General features: G+C 56.0%; 2 protein-coding genes across 2 annotated transcripts; one reads left to right on the top strand and one right to left on the bottom strand.

Annotated features, from left to right (window-relative positions):
- Positions 1–2,737: 2,737 nt before the first annotated feature.
- Positions 2,738–5,272, top strand: LOC138102075 (serine/threonine-protein kinase pim-1-like). Its single transcript, XM_068999834.1, has 5 exons — positions 2,738–3,322; positions 3,444–3,494; positions 3,721–4,087; positions 4,732–4,908; positions 5,166–5,272. The coding sequence occupies exons 1-5, from the start codon at positions 2,738–2,740 to the stop codon at positions 5,270–5,272; spliced, it is 1,287 nt and encodes a 428-aa protein (XP_068855935.1).
- A 9,693-nt stretch (positions 5,273–14,965) lies between these two features.
- LOC138102002 (olfactory receptor 14J1-like) lies at positions 14,966–15,541 on the bottom strand (the record flags this gene model as incomplete). The annotated part of the gene is made up of 1 exon (XM_068999750.1): positions 14,966–15,541. A coding segment is annotated over one exon (576 nt), but the record flags the coding sequence as incomplete, so codon positions are not given.
- Positions 15,542–18,428: the final 2,887 nt, after the last annotated feature.

The raw sequence follows: 18,428 nt of genomic DNA, 5'->3' as shown, positions 1-18,428 counted from the left end.
AATGTTCACAGGTCTATAAGCAAAAAGTCGAGGAGAATGAAAGCCATACAGGCCACATTCACAGCGCTCAAACACAGCCCTGTGGCTGGTGCTCTTGAAATAGAATCAGCTGCCAGAGGCCAGCACAGAAATTGCCTCTGGAGTGTGGAATGAAACGAAAAAATCCACTGGGAGAAAGAGGAAGCAAAACTTCTGCACTCGCTTCATTGCTTCTTCCCAGCAGCAGGAGACGTGGATGTCCAGAGGTACGTCCCGCTGCTGCTGACCACAGTGAGAGCACAGCCTGCTGCCCAGTCCCAGCGGGACCCCGAGCCCAGCCCGGGGAGCTCCCGCAGCGTCGGCAGCTCAGCGGACGCGGTGCCAGGGCCGCAGCCCCGGGAACACGCCCGCCCATTGTGGGGCAGCGGCGCAGGCCCAATGTCCTGCGGCCCAAACTTGCTGCTGCTGCTGCTGCTGCTGCTGCTACGCAAGGCCCATCCTTCTCCCCCTGCTCCTCTCCCAGCACGGCGCAAATTGCACCTCGCGGGATGCTTCCCCGGAGGCTGCTCAGGCGCCCCGCTCCTCTTTCCACCTGAGCGTCACTGCGGAGGAATCTTTGGCGCACTTCCGTAAGCCCGGGCCTCTCGCTTCGTGCTGAATCGGGGATGCAAATGGCCTTGTTAGGAAAGTCAAAAGCCAAGGGAACGGATTAGGAATTATTCAAAAAAAACTACCCTTCTTCCAGGCAAGGTACACCAAGTCATTTCCCGCATTTCTCCTTTGCTGATTCTTTCAGTCGCCTGCTCGGCGAGCTCCAGCTTCTTCTGCTGCTTCCTGTGAACCGATTGCACTCTCGATTTGAGCACCAACGCACCAGATGTGCAAGCATCTACGCTGAACTCAGAAACCAACTGCCTCTGTCAGACCATTTTCACAGTCCAGCTCACTTGCAAGATGTCCACTGAGAGCTTGGAAGGATTAGCCCCCAGCTCTCCACTTCTGGCTGCAGGCTCCGGAGATTCTTTCTCTCCATTCAGCCAGCCTAACAATTGCTGCTACCCCCTCCTCCTGTTTCCTTAGCCTACAACAGTAACGACGAAAACCTTACCCACGGCACAACTCGCTAGTCCACCAGGAGGAGAAAGGACAAGTTGTCAAGCTCTCAAAACCTTGGTCCTGCTTTGCTGCAAGAGTCCTGCTGCACGCACAGTGTGGCAAGCCAAGAGAAGCTGCATGTGATGGCACATCTTGTGACAGGAGCTCCAGCTCGGTCTCCAGGAAAGGGTCTTGAAAAGAGCAAACATCACTGTGGACAAGATTCTTGCAAAAGCAAAACAGCTTCCCAGAAGGGACATGCAAACGGAAAGAAACAACCCAAGATGTTCCCGTATACTATTAATTGCTTCCCTTCTATGCTCCCCTTTTCTGTCTTGCACTAGTTCTACCTCACAGTCCTTCCAAACTGATCTTACCTCAAACACCTAGGACTTAGCAAGTTTGAGACACTCTACAATACCAAGAGCTACACACAGCTTGCCTTCTCCCTGTTTGGCTTTGAAAGCAATGCTGGAGACCCCAGAAGCCTGCCAAGGGAAGATTTTAGAGCCCAGTGCCTTGCTCGGCTCTGGCTTCTAGAGACAGGGCATGTGCTCCCATGGGACTGCACCCTCAGCAGTGACAACAGACAGCAGCAGCAACAAAGGTGATTCCCATGACACTGTCGCAGGGCTCAAGACTCCGTGTCTTGGAGTTCCTTGTCATGGCTTCACATGGCAAAGCTCACTGTGTGTTTGGACAGACTCAGCATCCAAACTAGTCTGCTTTTCTACCTGTGTCAATGAACAGCAGGAGAGGGAAACCAGCCAGCAGTTTCTTTGCAGAGAGGGCCTTTGTTCCAGGCTGAAAGTGCTGGATTGGCAGGGAGGAGGCAAACAGCTGAGAGCTTAGCTGCTCTATTGGACCGGCATCAGAACTCAGCAAAAAGAGTGTTTCCACTCTTTTATTTGAAGCCTCCTATCGGCAGTCTCCGATTTTCACCTGGAACCGGACAAGAAAACAGCAACAGCCCTGGCGACGAGGGCACCGCGCCGGGCACGGCCCCGCCGCTCGCACTGCCCACGCCGAGCGGCCGGGGAGCAGCGCTGCACCGCGCAGGGGCTGCACGTCTCCCTCCTCACGTCCTGCTCTGCCCTCCCACGGGGCTGCCTCTGCCTGGCGCTGGCAGGCTCCTCATTCAGCACTTTGCTCTGCTCCAGGCGAAAAGCGCGGACAGCGCTTTGGTTGCTCGCGAGCAAGAGACCGCGGCGCGGGGCGAGCCAGCAGCAGCAGGGGCAAGTTGCAAGACTGCCGCAAGGAAGAGTTACAATCTGGTGAAGAAGAAGCTAAACAAGACGGTGCGTTTGGCGCGGCTGCGGGAGGAAGAGATGCTCCGGGACTCCGCTTCGGCCCCGGAGCGGCCCGTGCTGGCCCGGGGCGCGCGGGGCTCGGCCGCGGGGCGCGTGGGGCAAAAACGGACACCCGGGCAACAGACACACGGACACGCGGACCAACGCTCCCAGCGCTTCGGCGGCAGCAGCGGCAGCGGCAGCAGCGGCAGCAGCGGCAGCAGCAGAAGAGCAATACAAGAGCAGCGGTTCTCCAGACCCTCTGCGTTCCTTCTCCTGTTCCTCCTCTCCTTCTCCCAGTGTCCCGCATCCCCTGTCCCGCTCTCCCTTCAGTGCTCCACCCCCTCCGCCCCTTCCGCGGCCTCCCTCTCCCCATGCCAGGCCGGGCCATGCGCCCGGCCCGCCCCCGGCCCCGGGCGGGGCTGCGCCCTCCCCGCCCCCGGGCGTCCCGCCGCGGTCTCGCCTCCGCCCGGCTCTTGCCCTACTGGCGGTGGCGCCGCTGGGCGGGCATCAGTGCCTGCCTCTTGGGCAGCACTGTTAGCCTCTGGCTCCGGCTGGCCCGGCCCCGGCTGGCCCGGCCCCGGCCCCGGCCCCGGCCCCGGCCCCGGCCCCGGCCCCGGCCCCTCCCGGGACCCGCCGAGGAGACAGACGGCGCGGCCGCTCCCGCCGCGTCCGCGGCGTCTTCCCCGGTCCGAGCTCTTCCGCTCGGCAGCGCGGCCCCCGCCCCCGAGCCGCCGGTGTCCCCTTCGAAAGAGGCAACATCTGGGGATACCCGGCCCGGGGCGGTTGAGGAGCGCCCGGCGGCCGTTTCTGGCCCCGGGCCGAGCGCTGACAGCCGCGTCTCGCCGGCAGGGAATGCGCTGCAGGGCCTGAGGGAGCGCTACCTGGAGGGTTCGCTGCTGGGGCGCGGCGGCTTCGGCAGCGTCTTCGCGGCCACGCGGCTCTCGGACGGCGCCCCGGTGAGTGGCGGGGCCGGCGGCGGGCGCAGGAGGCGGGGGGCGGAGGAGGGCGCAGGAGAAGGAGGATGGGGCTCGGCAGGGCGGGCGGCGAGCTCAGCCCGCTGCTCCCCTTGGCTTGCAGGTGGCCATCAAATGGGTGCCACGGACCCGCATCCGTCATTGGGGCGAGCTGGTGAGTGAGCGGGGGGGGTAGGGGTGGGGGTGGTGGGCAGCGGGAGAAGGCGGGGCATGACGGGCGGGGATGAGCCGAGGCCCGGGAGGGTGGAAGGCGCCAGGACGCCTCGGGGGAGAGCGGGCGTGGGGGCAGCGGAGGGCGCAGAGCATCCCGGGCTGGGCGAGGGCTTCCCGAGCCCTGGCACGGCATCAGCCCCACTGACGGCATCGTGCTCCTCCCGCAGCCCAACGGCACCAGCGCACCACTCGAGGTCGTGCTGCTGGACAAGGTGTCCACCGGCTTCCCTGGTGTGGTGCAGCTCCTCGAGTGGCTCGAGCTGCCCAGCAACGTGGTGCTGGTGATGGAGCGGCCGGAGCAGTCTCAGGACCTGCTCCATTTCATTCGAGCGCGGGGCTTCCTGTCAGAGGAGGTGGCACGGGAGCTGTTCCGCCAGGTCCTGGAGGCCGTGCGGCACTGCACCAGCTGCGGGGTCCTTCACAGGGACCTGAAACCAGAGAACATCCTGGTTGACCTGGCCACGGGCCAGGCCAAATTGATTGACTTTGGCTGCGGCACCTACCTGCAAGACACAGCCTACACCAGCTTTGCAGGTGAGTCCTCGCCGGGGTAGGCTCCCGGTGCCGGCATCTCGCGGCCCAACCTGGCTGTGGCAGCGGGGATTCTCCCTTTTGATGCCAGTCATGGGACCGAGTTTTCAGCCCAGTTGCTTTTGAGTGCGGGTGGCCGGGGGGCCATCTTCCAGCCCTGCTGGCAGCCTTCGCCAGCCACTCTGCCCAGGACTGGCGCTGGGGCTGGGGCAGCCAGTGTGACAAAAACACACCCGTGCGTGGGGGTAGCAGAGAGGGGGGGGCCAGAAACTGTGCACCCGCCGGTTTGGTGTGCAGGCAAGAACCGGCTTGGACTGCTCAGCTCGCCTTGTTTGCCTTGGCTTCAGAATGTTTTTTGGGGCAATGCAGGCAGGGAGGGTGAAGGCATGGTTTTCCCACCCCCGGCACTGAGCGGGTTTTCCCTTTGCGTGGAATGCTCGGGCCTTTTTCAGGGCTTCCGCTGCCCTCTTGTGACACCGGTGGCTTCTTTTACAACCCCCAGTTTGTCCACAAGTCACAGGCGCTGGCGAGAGGGCAGCGGGTCATGCCGCGTGCCACCGGTGCGGCCCCTGCGTGCCCAGGGATGCTGGGGCGAGGCTCCGGGAGCAGGCAGCATCCCGCTAATGAAGTGCCTCTCTATTCCGTAGGAACACCAGCGTACAGCCCCCCGGAATGGACCCATTTTGGCTGGTACTACGGCGAGGCAGCTACCGTCTGGTCCCTGGGCATCGTGCTGCACCAGATGGTCTGCGGGCGGCACCCGTTCCCGAAGGGCCGGAACATCAGCTGGGGCCAGCTGTCGCTCCCAGAACGGCTCTCTCAAGGTGGATGCTCATCCCTGCGGCACGGGGGGAATAGCAGTACTGGGAGACAGCAGCGGGCTCATGAGCATCCCGCTCTGGCAGCTGCCGAGGAGGTGGCACATGCCTCGCTCTCCTGCTCTCCTCCAAAACAAAGAATGGATGGGAAAGTTCAGGCACAGCTCGGAGCCCCCATGGCATGGCCTGGGCATGGCAATAGTGGGGCAAAGCGGACAGGAGCCTTCTGCAACTGACCGGCGCTTTCTGGTTTCTCCCCACAGACTGCAAGGAACTGATCAGATGGTGTCTGTCCCTGCACTCCTTGGACAGGCCCTCATTAGAAGACCTGTCGTGTGATCCTTGGCTGCAGGATATTCATCATCCATAGAAGAAGGGAGAGAGCCACAGGCACACTTTGATCCAGGGAGCTGGTAAGTTACAGCTCCACACGTGCCTTGGCCAGAAGAAGCCAAGAAACGCAGGCTTTTTTGCCCTGCCTGTATTGCTGCGCAGGGGTCGTCAGATGGGGACCCGCAGCCCTTGTGCTGGCGCTGAGCTGCTCTTCCCAGCACTGGTGGCCGCCGTGCAAGCTGCTTTTGCTTGTCCTGCTTCACTGACAGCCGGGGCCCTGGGCGGGGCACTGACAGCCTGCTCTCAGCCGCAGGGAAGAAGGAGCCCCTGGAGAAGCTGTACTCCTGCTGCTGCTGGAGACATGGAGGACGACGTCAAGGATGGCAAGCTCTTCCTCGACCTGGCCACCGGCAAGCTGAAGATGATGGGCTTCGATTCTGGCACCTTCTTCAAAGCCAGGCTCCACAGCGAATTTACAGATGAGTCCACAGCCAAGGGGATGCTCCCAGATTTGGGCATTGCACGGCCTGGCCGGGAAGCAAAGGTTCCCCCCTTTGCTGGGGCGGATGCAACTAATTCTTCAGCCGGCTGCCAAGCTGCTTTTCGGCAGGGCGGGCGGGATGGGCTGGGGTGCTTAGGAAATGGGAGTCGGCCCCTGGCCCTGCCAACAGCCCCCACCGCCCACTGTTCCCCGGGCTGGGGCTGGGGCAGCCAGCCCGACACAAACAAGCCCCCATGGCAGGAGCAGAGGTGGCACTCCAGGAGCTGTGCACGGGCTGCTTTGTTTTGCAGGAAAGGAAGGGCTTGGGCTGCTCCACTCGGCTTGTTTGCTTTGGGCTCGCTGTGCCTGTTGGGGGTCAGTGCGGGGGGGAGGGGAGAAAGCGTGGGCTTCCCTCGCCCGAGGGTGGGTTTTTCCCCAGCATGTAGGGAAGGTTGGGCCTTCCTCAGGCCCCCAACAGAGAGAAGACTTTTTACCTTTTTTCTTGTTTCTCCTTTTTGTCTGTAATCCCTTTTCATTAATTTGTTGTTTCTTTCCCTTAAAGGAGGTGTTGTAGGTGGTGTCCAGTCTGGATCGGGAAGTGCTTGGGACCAGCTGCAGCGTGGATGGGACGGGGCCTTGGAGAAGGCCGAGGACATCGCTTGGGAGCAGCTTTTCTTCCGGCGGCGGGTGGCGTGCGGTGGGTCCCCGTCTTCTTGGCACGGCTGGGATAAGGGCTTTTGGGAGATGGCAGCGAGCACAGGAGCATCCCAATGGGCAGCTGCTGAGGAGGTGGATCTGCCACGGCTGGCTGCGGGCGGTGGCACGTGTCCTGCCATCCTGCTCTCCTGCCAAAGGCAGCAGTGACGGGCGGCTTCGGGCACCGCTCTGAGCACAGCCAGCACGGCCTGGGCACCACGGGCGGCTGGGACAAGGGGGACAGCAGCCTTCAAGTGACGGGCGGTTTCTGCTTTCTCTCCTTGCAGCCGGGCTCTGTGGATGCTGAGGCTGCTCTGGGCTCCGCCAGGGCTCTGCTGCGGCTCAGCACCGGGCCGGAAGAAGCCAAAGAAGAACCGGTGTGAGCCGCAGCAGAGACGTGCTCGAGCATTTCGGCAACGCAGCTCAAGCCTGCAGAGTGCACGCCTCCAGGGGAAAACATGACACCCCCCCCGCCCCCAAAATAAACTTGTTCAATAACTTGTGAAATGAAATCAATCTGGGATGACCCCAAATGGCATTTCTCAGCTTGCTCAAGCTTTAGCTCGGCCCTTCTCTGAACAGTTCTCTGCCCCGCCTGCCTTTTACTTCACAAGTGCTCCCTCTTTTCCCCCAGTGAGTTGCCAGCTCAGGGCAGTCTCTGTCGCACTGTAGCCTTCCTTGATGCCTTTGACCACGAGGAGGAGCGAGCCCCAGGTTTAGGGACTCATCCTGTCACTGGCAGAAGAACAGCAATGTCTCAGAGGTCCGGTGAGACCTGAGTGTCATTCAAGAGCTGCCCTCCAGGCCTCAGCTCTCCTCACTGTTAGCTTCCCACTGCCCCTTTTCCTCGTCCTTCCAGCAGGATGAGCTCTGTGAATGCCCTTGACCCTCCCCACTCCTGCCAGCCCAGCCACCCAGCTCAGTTTGGCTTAAGCTGAAGCTTCTTTGTCTCCTCTGGCACGCCAGTGCAGTTCCCTCTGCGGGGAGCAGCAGCCCCAGAGCACAGCAGGCAACAGCGCAGGCCGCACCTGCACCGGCTCCCCTCCACGCGTGGCTGGGCTCTTGGTGGCAACTAAATGCTCCCTGTTTGCAGCTGTCACTGGAGGATGGCCCCAGGGCAGAGCCCAGCCCGGCTCCCACTGCATCCCCCGGAGCTTGGGGCAGACAGTGGTCCCAGAGCTGAGGTTCATGGTGCGCAGCCGGCGCTGTGGCTCGCAGTCGGTGTTTGCAAGTGTTGCGTTCTCACCTCCTGCAACTTGTGGGGAAAAGGAGCTGTGCGGCCGGGCCAGCACTGCCCCTCTGGGCAGTGACACGGCTGAAGGTCTTTGCTGTTGCAGAGGAGCCGGCATGGAGCCTTAGCAGGGCCTGGCAGGTGTGGAGCCGGATCTCGCCCGCTGTCCGGGGCTCGCTGCCCGCCAACCGCCCCCACCCGCCGCGCTCCCTTCTGCAGGGACGGAAGGCTCTGGCTGCACAAGGGTTCCCATAATGTCTTTGTACCCGTGGCTGCGGAACGAACACGGAGAGCGAAAGTGTCAGTCACGTTGCTTGCACATTCCTTCCTTTAGATACAAGGCACAGATCTCTTAAAAGGATAGGCAGGGATAGAGATTTCCCACATAGCCCCTCTTTGGCGTAACTCACCTTGTAAGCTGGCGTCAGGGGCATTTTTTTCCCGGCCCTGTGGGAGTAGGTGTCCAAGAGCTGAAGTGAGCAGCATTTAGAAGCAGTTTCAAGATTTCTAGGCAGGAAGTGGAGCTGACAAGCATCTGTGTAACTCACCGTATTCATCGTGGAGACACGAGACCTGGAAAAATCCCAGCTCTCTGTGCATTTGTGCAAAAGGGGGAAGCAGCAGAAAGACTTTGTGTCTGCTTGTCCAAGCTCCAAGGAGCTGGGGTGGCAAAGGGTGGCCTGGGCTGGTGGCAGGTGAAGTCCTGTTTCATGTCATCATAGAGTGGCACAGGACAAAGCTAAAAGCACCCACAGCCACACTGATGAAGTCTTTCTGATGCTGCACATCCTAGAGGAAAAGCTGCTGTCACACAATCCATTGGTATTTATAACTTTTATTTGCAATACTTTAGGTCCAAGTTTCAAACCGCAATATTTTTACACTCAAGACACGGTCATGCACAATCCATATTTCAATTTCCTATTGCTTCAACCACAATTTAAAATAACTTAATATTGACAACAAAACCCAAAATCTTTAAAAAAGGATGCTGAGGTCAGTGAGATGGATCCATGCCATCAGCACATTTGCAAAGTAAATAACTTTGTTCTCTTTTTAAAAAGATCAGTTACCTCTTAATCCAAAGTTACAGAAGATTTTTCACTACACATTTGGTTTTTTCTCTTTCATATTTTTTCTGGTTTTTCTTTTATCTAATTTTTTTTTTTTAAAGAGATAACACGTCTTAAAAAAGGATTGTACAGCAAAATGAGATACATTTCTGCTCAACAATGAAAATGTAGGCTCCTCCTCTGTTTACTTTTGTCTGGATACCCTGAAGAAAAAATCTAGCAGACACCAGCAGAGGTGTAAAGGGGTTGCTTTGGACTAAAGTGGAGTTTAGCACTGGTGACATCCTGACCCAGTCAAGAGTTGCAGAATTCTTTTGCAGATCTCGAACCATGTGCTTGCGGGCACAGCACCTGCAGTGCTGATGCACCAGGGCACGAGAAGAACTCTGTTATTCCCGCACCGAATTTGGGCTCTGCCCAAGCAGGAGGTGCTGCAGTGCTTTGCTCCTCGTTGCCGTGTGGAGCAGCTCCCTTCCTGCTGGCTGAGCTGCTCAGGCAGAGCCCGGCAGCTCCTGACCCTGAAGGGCTGAGGCCTTTCCCCTGCTGCTGTGCTACAGACGGATTCAGCAGCATTGCTGTACGTGGGGATACACAGCGGGACCAAAAGCAGTTGCCTTTGTAGACCCTAAGCTGAAAGGTGAAAAATCTCAAGAGACGAGGATGGAAGAGACTGGCAGGCTGCCTGTTTGCTGTGCTGCCCCACTTGTGAGCGGCCCAGCTTTGCGTGAGGCAGAGTGAGAACAAGGGGCAGCTCCCTCCCTCCCAGCCCCGCAGCCAAGGGGTCCCTCCAGTCCTGGGGCTTGGGGCACCATCAGAAGCTTCCAAGCAAAGGTTATCTTTGAACTTGCTCATTCATGAAATGCGCACGGTCATGAGCGCTCTGATAGATGTATCCACCCATTAGTGAAACATGGATTGACCTTTCTGTATTTGGAAGCTGGACAAGGCCATGAAATCTGACATCTGGCCTTGTTTGGGGCTGTATGGTCCAAGTCAACTCCCTTGCTTCCTCCTTGAGCCCTGGCCAGGCTTTGGGAGAAACAAACGGGAGAATGAAACCAGATGTTCCCACGCTAGAAGTGCTGTCGGTTTGTTAGTTCAACACTATCAAAGGTGGGCCCTCTCACAGGGAGGTTGGAAGCCTCACCTGTGGGTGGAGGCACCTGCAGGAACTCCCAGTGTCCGGGAATGGCTCTCCAGTCCTTGGCTGTGACAGCTTCCCCCAGCTGATGGGTGGCTCTGGGTGATGGTAAAGTCTGAGGGTAACTGCTGCTGTCTCTTTCTTAATCCCTACGGGCAATCTTTGGTAGGGATGATTGGGTGCATTGCTGAGCTTCTCCTTTTGTGATTCTTTGCTGCTTTGAACTACAGTAAATGACGCTGATTCCTTGAGTTGGTGTCTATGTCTTTGGTGCTGACCCTGCCCACTGGTAAAACAAATTTGGTATAGTCTGGCCGGATCACAACAAAATGCTGCTTTTTAAATGTAAGTGTAAGGAATCGGTCCCATCCAAAATTCCCGCATGGGAAGACCTTCCCTAGGGTTTGCTGGCTGTGGCGTGGGCTGAGGTCGGAGCTCCGTGCGAGCAATGAGGACGTCAATTGAAAGAAGCTGAAGCACTGGATGTATTAAAATGCATCCCAAAATTGCATATGGAAAAAGGAAAAGAACTTGTGGGTTTGGGAAGATGAGGGTGAATTTTGTTAACAGCATCTCGGAAACAGCACCAACAGAAGGAACGATTGTTGTTGAAACGCTCCCACATGGAGCGACAGAAGAAGTTTTTAATCTTGAGCTTGGATTTGTTTGAGCAAAGGAAATAATAATAATAACAACAATGAGAATAATAACAAAAAATAATGATCTACATGTATATAATATAATATAATAAAAATCAATGTTTATGTTTTCACATGTATATCATGACATTGTGAAATAATGCTCCAAATACCCATTTGTTAGCTTTGGCTGCTCAGGGATATAAGACTAAATACGCTACAGAAAAGGACTGGCCAGGACCCCAGCATCGCTGGGAGACTGTGGGAGATTGTATACAACAGATGAAGGAGGAAGGGATGAAAGTGGCTGTTTTTATAGGGTTTGCTGACGCTAGGACGTGGAATGCTTTGTCTGTTACTGCGAAAAATAAAGTGAGTAAGACTGCTGGGTTTTTCATATCCCAGACTATCCACAAGCTGCAGAACTGATTGAACAGATGAAGGGGTTGTTAAAAGAACAGTTGAAAAATATAGGAGATGGGAATGTGTCGCAATGAAAAACCCACCTCCCAGATGTGCTCCATATCCTTAACAATGGGCCCACTGGGGAAATGGAAACCCCCTGGATGCGCATGGCTGCACCCAATTTGCAAATAGAACCACGGACATTGACACTTTGACTTCCTGGGAAATTGTTCCAGGGGTGATGGTCCCTGACAGGGCCATCGCAGAGGCTGCAGGGCTGGACCTTTACGCATTAGAATTAATTAGGAAAAATCAGAAGCAAATGAGAGTTATCAGTACCGGCACAGGAATTCAGGTTCCTCCGGGACACTTTGGTTTGATAACTGCCCACTCAAGCTTGGCCTTGACAAGTGTTCATATGGTGGGAGGAGTGGTTGGTGCAGATTATCAAGGAGAAATTAAAGTAGTTCTGTTAAACAATAGTGAACAACACTGGATTATTCAACCCCACGGCAGGGTAGCACAGTTATTGATATTGCCAGTTTGTAAAACAACCGTGAAAAAAGGACATCCACTTCACATCACTACTGTTCATGGAGATAAAGGGTTTGGATCCACCAGTCCTGATCATGGAGCCAGAGTGTGGGTCCAGAGGCCAAATGGCCCGCCCGAGCCAGCTGAAGTAAGAGCTGTAGGCAAAGACAACACTGTTTGAATCCTGAAACCTGGGTGAGAAAGATGGGCACATGTCCCTGCAGCCAAGTGTTCTGTGAGAGAACAAAGAGATGTTACAGGATATTGTTTTGCAGAGCCTGCCAGACCAAATCTCCCTGTTTGCCCCAATGGTCCCTTTGGAAAGTGCTCTGATCCACGGCGCTCGATGTGAAGACTGATGTGCCACTGAGTGAGTGACTTCTGCAGACAGAAAGGGACCACTTAACAGTGAAACTATTGTTGATCTTGTTGATTTAATGTTGTCCTTGTAATCGGAGCACTGGTTGGGAAAATAGCTTTCTAACAGCAGGAGCAGAGATAGGGAACTCATTTAACCTCAGTAATTGCTGGGTGCGTGCAAGTCCAGAAGGATTCGATGACTGGCCTTGGCTGGCCCATCTGGCCCAACCCAAATGGTGGGTTAGAAACTTGAGCACAGTTCACGATAAAAACAGAGCTCTAGACCGAGGGTGGCGATCCCCGACCGCTGCCTTTTCATAGAAAAGGCATTTCTTGCCTAAATCGGATAAAGAGGAATATATGTAGGGAAAAGTGTCTGTGGATGGATGTTGTCTCCTGGAATAGGTTGTATGCACCCACACTGTAAACTGTTCAATTGCAGCCAGTATAAAGGGAAATGGAATCAAACTCACGGACAGCTCTTTAATCATGGCTGGGTTAAGCGTTCCTATGAAGATTGTGAAAAGATACCCTTAAAGCACTTCCCGTATGATATTTTGGCTTGTCAACAAAGAATTTCTAATACTTAAATCTAAGATTGTAGGATGAAAAGAATTGTTATGAAGGTTGCAGTTCGTCTCTAGGTCAAAGGACTGATTGAAGGAGTGAGGCCTGAACAACAGGCCCTGACTGAGGCCTGAACAACAGGCTCTGAGGCAAAGTTGACATCTAGATGAACCTTCCAACCAAATGTTCTATTTGTATCTGCTCATTAACAAAGCATTAGTAGCAATATGCTCTATGTTCATTGGTGAAACACGGATTGACCTTTCTGTATTTAGAAACTGGACGAGGCCCCATCTGGCCTTGTTTGGGGCTTTAGGATCAAACTCCCTCGGTTCCTCCTTGAGCCCTGGCCAGGCTTTGGGAGAAACCAAAGAGGAGAATGAAACCAGATGTTCCCACACTAGCAGTGATGTCGGCTTGTTTGTTCAACGCTGTCAAAGCTGGGCCCTCTCACAGCGAGGTTGAAGCCTCGTTGCCCGCAAAGGTGGATGCACCTGCAGGAACTCCCAGGGTGCGGGAATGGCTCTCCAGTCCTTGGCTGTGACAGCTTCCCCCAGCTGATGTGAGGATGTGGATGATGGCAAGGCCTGAGGGTAACTGGTGCTGTCTCTTTCTTGATTACTGTACGCAATCTTTGGTAGTGATGATTGGGTGCTTTGCTGGGCTTCTCCTTTTGTGATTCTTTGCAGTTTTGCATTCTAATAACTTACACTATTCCTGAACTTGGTGTCTGTGTCTTTGGGGCTGACCCTGCCCACTGGCAAAACAGACGCTGAGGGCCCTCGGAGAACCAAAGGTGCCTTGCGACACCGTGGGGCCTCGTGTAACCAAGGGCACCCCAGTGACAGCGTGGGGCCCAAAGGAACCAAGGGGCCAGCGTGGCACTGCAAGGCCTCGTGGAACCATGGAGAGCATTGTGACACTGAGGGGAGTCTTATAATCAAGGGTCCATTGTTTTCCTCTCCCTGCCCCGGCCCCAGCCCTGCAAAGAAGCCCAGTCCTGTCTGGCCCTGCAGCAGGAACTGGAGGCACTGGAGGTGCGGGACAGTGACTCTGTGTCTGGAATGCTCAGGAGATCCTCAGCTCGGGCAGCTCCTGCAGCCCCAGGGCCCCGCTGCCCAGCACAGCAGCAGAGAGTTGGCTCTGGGGCTCCTCAGGCTGCTCCTGCTGCTATCCCAGGGACAGGGCAGCCTCTTGCCAGGGCTCCTCTGCACACACACGAGCTCCTGCTCTTCTCCTGGCCCATCCCAGCTCCCCACAGAGCCTTTCCCAGGGGAACACGTCTGTGCTGGCCTGAGCAGCCCTTGCTGTAGCCTCTGCCCTGCTGCCCACAGCCCCCGAGCTGGGGGTGCTGCTCTGCAGAGCATGGGGGCTGTGCTGCCCGGGGCCATGGGCTGCCTCTGCTGGGCTGTGCTGCTCAAGCTGGGAGACAGAGCTCTGCAGCTGATGGTGCTCCCTGCACGGACCCCCTCCCACACAGGCTCTGCTGTGGCCATGGAGGGTGCTCCGAGGTGCCTGCCTTGTTCCAGGGCTGGCGCATGGGCTGGGGCTGCCCTGGATCCTCCTCTGCAAGTTCCCAGAGGGTCAGACGAGTCACTGCCCAGACTCCTTTCCCTGTACCTGCTGTGTCCCCTGGGGCTGCAGAGCTCTCATGGCTCACAGGAAACATTCAGTCCTTTATCTCTGGGTGAGCCCACCCTGGACAGGCCTGTGCCCAGGGAGCTCCACTCACGGCTGATCCCTGGCACACACTGTCCCTGCAGGTCCCCTGCGTTCTCCTGGCAGCTCCCAAGTCCCTCCAGAAGAACATTCCCCTGCCATCAGGCCTGGCACAAGCTGCAGAGCCCCAGGAAGGTTCATCACAGACCATTCACCATCTGGTGGGCACTGGCCACCACCAAGCAAAACCTGAACCACACCTGAGTCTCTTGAAGGCCACACTGGGACCCTGATCTCATCCCACTGAGCCCTGGGAGAACAAGGAACACAGGCAGCCTCTTTAGAGTCTCTTCCTTGGGCCTCTTCCTGACAGTGACTGTGCAGGGAGAGCAAAGCCTTCCTGCAGTGCCTTCAGGAGATGCCCTTTGCTGATGGAACTGCTGTGGCGGAGCCCAGCTGTGTCCCAGCAGTGCCCATGGCCTGTCCCTGCCTGTGACACGCAGCAGGACTCGCACCACCCACACAGAGCTGTTGGCCTTACACCATCACAGCAGCTCCAAAGGAGAGAGTGGAAGTAATAAGAGAGGAGCTCTGAAAAGACCAAGCTCTGCTGCTCCCTGGCTGTGCTGCTCTGCTGGGACTCTTCCCTGCCCCACGCCTGCAAAACTGGCCCTGCCCTCCAGCTTCAGGGATGGACTCAACCAAAGGATCTTGAACAAAGACCTTGCTGATGGGTCCTTTCTTTCATGTGAATACACACAGAGCAGACTCCTCATTGACACAGTCCCTGTCAACAGTCCCATTCAGCCTGTAAACAGGGAATAAGATGCATAACAAAATCTTTTGGGTACAACATTAACATAGGAAAAGAAAAAAAGCCCCCAAAGCACCACCACCAAAACAACCTGAGAAGGCAGGCTGGGCCTCTAATGATTACACTTTAGCCTATGGAGCTGAAAACAGGCAGGTTTTTGCTTCTGGAAAGCATCCAGTCATCATTTTCCTCAGGGCATCCTTGAGCTCCTGGTTCCTCAGGCTGTAGATGAGGGACTTCAGGGCTGGAGGCAGCACCGAGTACAGAACTGGCAGTGCCAGGTCCACGGATGGGGAGGACCTGGAGGGGGGCTTCAAGCAGGCAACAAAGCCAGTGCTGAGGAACAGGGAGACCATGGCCAGGTGAGGGAGGCACGTGCAAAAGGCTTTGTGCCATCCCTGCTCAGAGGGGATCCTCAGCACAGCCCTGAAGATCTGCACATAGGAGAAAAGAAGGAACACAAATGAACCAAAAGTTAAACAGATGGAAAACACAACAAGCCCGAGTTCCCTGAGGTGGCAGTGTGAGCAGGAGAGCTTGAGGATGTGTGGGATTTCACCCAAGAACTGGCCCAGGGCACTGCCCTGGCACAGGGGCAAGGAAAAGGTAGTGGCCGTGTGCAGCAGAGCATTGAGAAAGGCACTGGCCCAGGCAGCTGCTGCCATGTGAGCACAAGCTCTGCTGCCCAGGAGGGTCCCGTAGTGCAGGGGTTTGCAGATGGACACGTAGCGGTCGTAGCACTCGACGGCGGCGAGGAGGGAAAACTCCGCTGAAATGAAAAAGAGGAAGAGAGAGAGAAAGAGAAAGAGAGAAAAAGAGAGAAAGAGAGAAAGAGAGAAAGAGAGAAGAGGAAGAGGAAGAGGAAGAGGAAGAGGAAGAGGAAGAGGAAGAGAGAAAGAGAGAAAGAGAGAAAGAGAAAGAGAAAGAGAAAGAGAAAGAGAAAGAGAAAGAGAAAGAGAAAGAGAAAGAGAAAGAGAAAGAGAAAGAGAAAGAGAAGGAGAAAGAGAAAGAGAAGGAGAAAGAGAGAAGGAGAAAGGGAAAGAGAAAGGGGCTGTGCAGCACCTCCTGCGTAGGAGGTGGTTGTGGTGTCCCAAAATGGAATTGTGCATGGCTTTGGGGACAGTGGTGCAGATGGAGCCCAGGTCGGTGAGGGCAAGGGTCAGCAGGAAGAAGAACATGGGGCTGTGCAGGTGCTGGCCGCAGGCTCCGGCGCTGATGATGAGGCCGCTGCCCAGGAGGGCAGCCAGGGAGATGCCCAGGAAGAGACTGAAGTGCAGGAGCTGCAGCTGCCGCGTGTCTGCCAATGGCAGCAGGAGAAAGGGGCTGATGGAGCTGCTGTTGGACATTGGCTGTGTGTGGACATGGGGACCTGTTCATGGAGAAAAGTCAGTGACAGCTTAAGGGAAACGGCTCTCAGCCAAATCAAAGCCATGTCCCACAAATGCTTCTCCTGTCACACACTGACACCTTATGGGGATTCAGAGTGTCGCCACGGAGAACGGCTTTGGCTGGCCTGGGGCCTTGCGAGAGACGAGAGACGGGGCGGGCCGGGGCCGCGTCTGGCAGGAGGCGAGACAAAGAGCAAGAGGCGAGACAAAGAGTAGGATAGTTAACGGGAGATTGGGCGAGGAGATGGTAATCTGTAACCCTTGGAGATGTAAAACATATAACCTTAGAAGCTGAAGTTTGTAGCTGCTGAACTGTGGGTTTGGAACAGTATATAAAGATGGGACTCGTGCGAGGAAATTTGGCTTTGCATGCGGCCGGCGAAGTCCGTGTTCCATCACCGACAACACCCTTCTGTTTTTCTAGCAGATCTTCCTTCAGCTCCAGCCGCAGCCCTGCTTGGTGCTGGCTGCGTGCGACATGAGTTTCAGGGCAATTGCTCCGGGGGGTTTTATAATTCAGCCTTGCTGTGCAGAAGTGGGAGGGGGACAGCCACCTGTCCTGGTGTTACACTTTGAAACCCCAGCTAACACAAGGGCACTCCCAGGGCCCAAGAACAGGAATGGCAAAAGCTGTTAAAGTGTTCTAGAGGTTTTTACAGCTCCTCTTCATCTCCCCGGCTGACTGGTTTTGGATGTCAGAAACACTCAGCATTGCTGCTGCCCTCGGGGAGAATAGAGCGAGTTCTGTGAGGCAAGGCGGTGAGTGGAGAGTGAGGGGAGGTGCTCTGTCACTCTGTCCTGTTCCAAGATCCTCTGGGCTTTCACCCTTGTCAGACAGAGGATAATCACCCTCCCATATTTCCCTTAGAAACCATCCCAACACTGCTGAGAGCAGATCGATCCACCACAGCCCATCAAATGTCCACCCCCTTCTCGAGGTCTCAGCCCCACATTGGTAGCCAAATACACACATGGCTCATTGCACCAACCCAACAGCACTTTGTCCATCATCAAACTTCTGTGTCTCACTGTGGGGCTTTCAGGTAACACAAAGATGCTACACGACCTGTTTGCGTCCTGGAGGGAAGCTCCGAGCTTAGGGGGAATCCTCAAGAAGAAAGCCAAGTGTCCTAATGATGGCATTGGATGTAGGGAGATGGAGCTCCTTCCCTGGCTGCATTGCCCACAGCCGGGCACTGGGGCCAGCGTCACCCTGAGCCAGCTGAGCCAGCTGTGCCCCCTCCCAGAGCCCCCCAGTGCCAGGCAGATGCTCCCGGCCCTGTGCTCTGCAGAGGGAACTGGGCCCGGGACCGCAGAGCTGCCCCACAGCTCTGCTGCAGCTCTGCCTGCACAGGAGGGGCTTCACGCCTTGGAGCCCCGGCCCTGAGGGCAGAGGCTTGGCTGAGGGAGAGAGGAGGGGAGGGGGCTTGTTCAGAGGGAGGGGCTGCACTCGAGGGCATCCTGTGGAGGTCTCTAAGCTCTCCGTGCCACAACATTTCTGCCTTTTGTTTTCTCTCATTGCCTGATCTTCTCTCTGCTTGCTGAAGATCTTCCTCCTGGAGATGTTTCCCTGTGCCTGATCTCTTCCTGCCAGCACTCACAGACCCCATATCTCTGTGCACTCTCCTTGGCCCTACAGAAACCTGCCTGTTTGCAGGGCACTGGCTGGGGACAGGTTCTGTTTGCAGGTGGGAGAAAGGACAGGTCAGACTAAGCCTGGCGGGTCCAGCAAAGGTGATGCCGGTGCTCTCCGTGGGCAGAGGAGTGCCTTGAAAGCACTTTAGGAAACTCCTGCAGAGCACTCAAGTTACACTTCCCATGCCTTAGGGACTCTTAAAAATGAAGAATTCCTTTATCACTTCCCCCCCTCCCATTCCGCAAGAGTAGGAAACGGAAAACACTCTCAGGAAATTTCATCTTTATAGAAAGGCTTGTCTTGGAAATATTACTGGACTGAGCCTAAGCCCTGAGCATGTCCTCATGTTCTACACCAGGGATACTCAGAGAATGTACTTCCTGAATCCACAGTCAGTGGTATGTTCCAGCTTGAGGAGATCATTTCAGGAACTGCAGCTGCTTTGTCCTGCAGCCAGAGGCTTCCTGTGTCAAGGGCTGGGAATGATTCTCCCCCGGTCACTTGTCAGCATCTTCCCAGCCCTAACTGATGGAACCCCTCTGTGCCTCTGTGCCGTGCCCGGGCTGGCTG

Source organism: Aphelocoma coerulescens, unplaced genomic scaffold (genome assembly GCF_041296385.1).
Source record: "Aphelocoma coerulescens isolate FSJ_1873_10779 unplaced genomic scaffold, UR_Acoe_1.0 HiC_scaffold_60, whole genome shotgun sequence".
Lineage (NCBI taxonomy): Eukaryota > Metazoa > Chordata > Aves > Passeriformes > Corvidae > Aphelocoma > Aphelocoma coerulescens.
The sequence above is the reverse complement of the archived record's forward strand: the minus strand, read 5'-3'. Positions and strand labels throughout refer to the sequence as shown.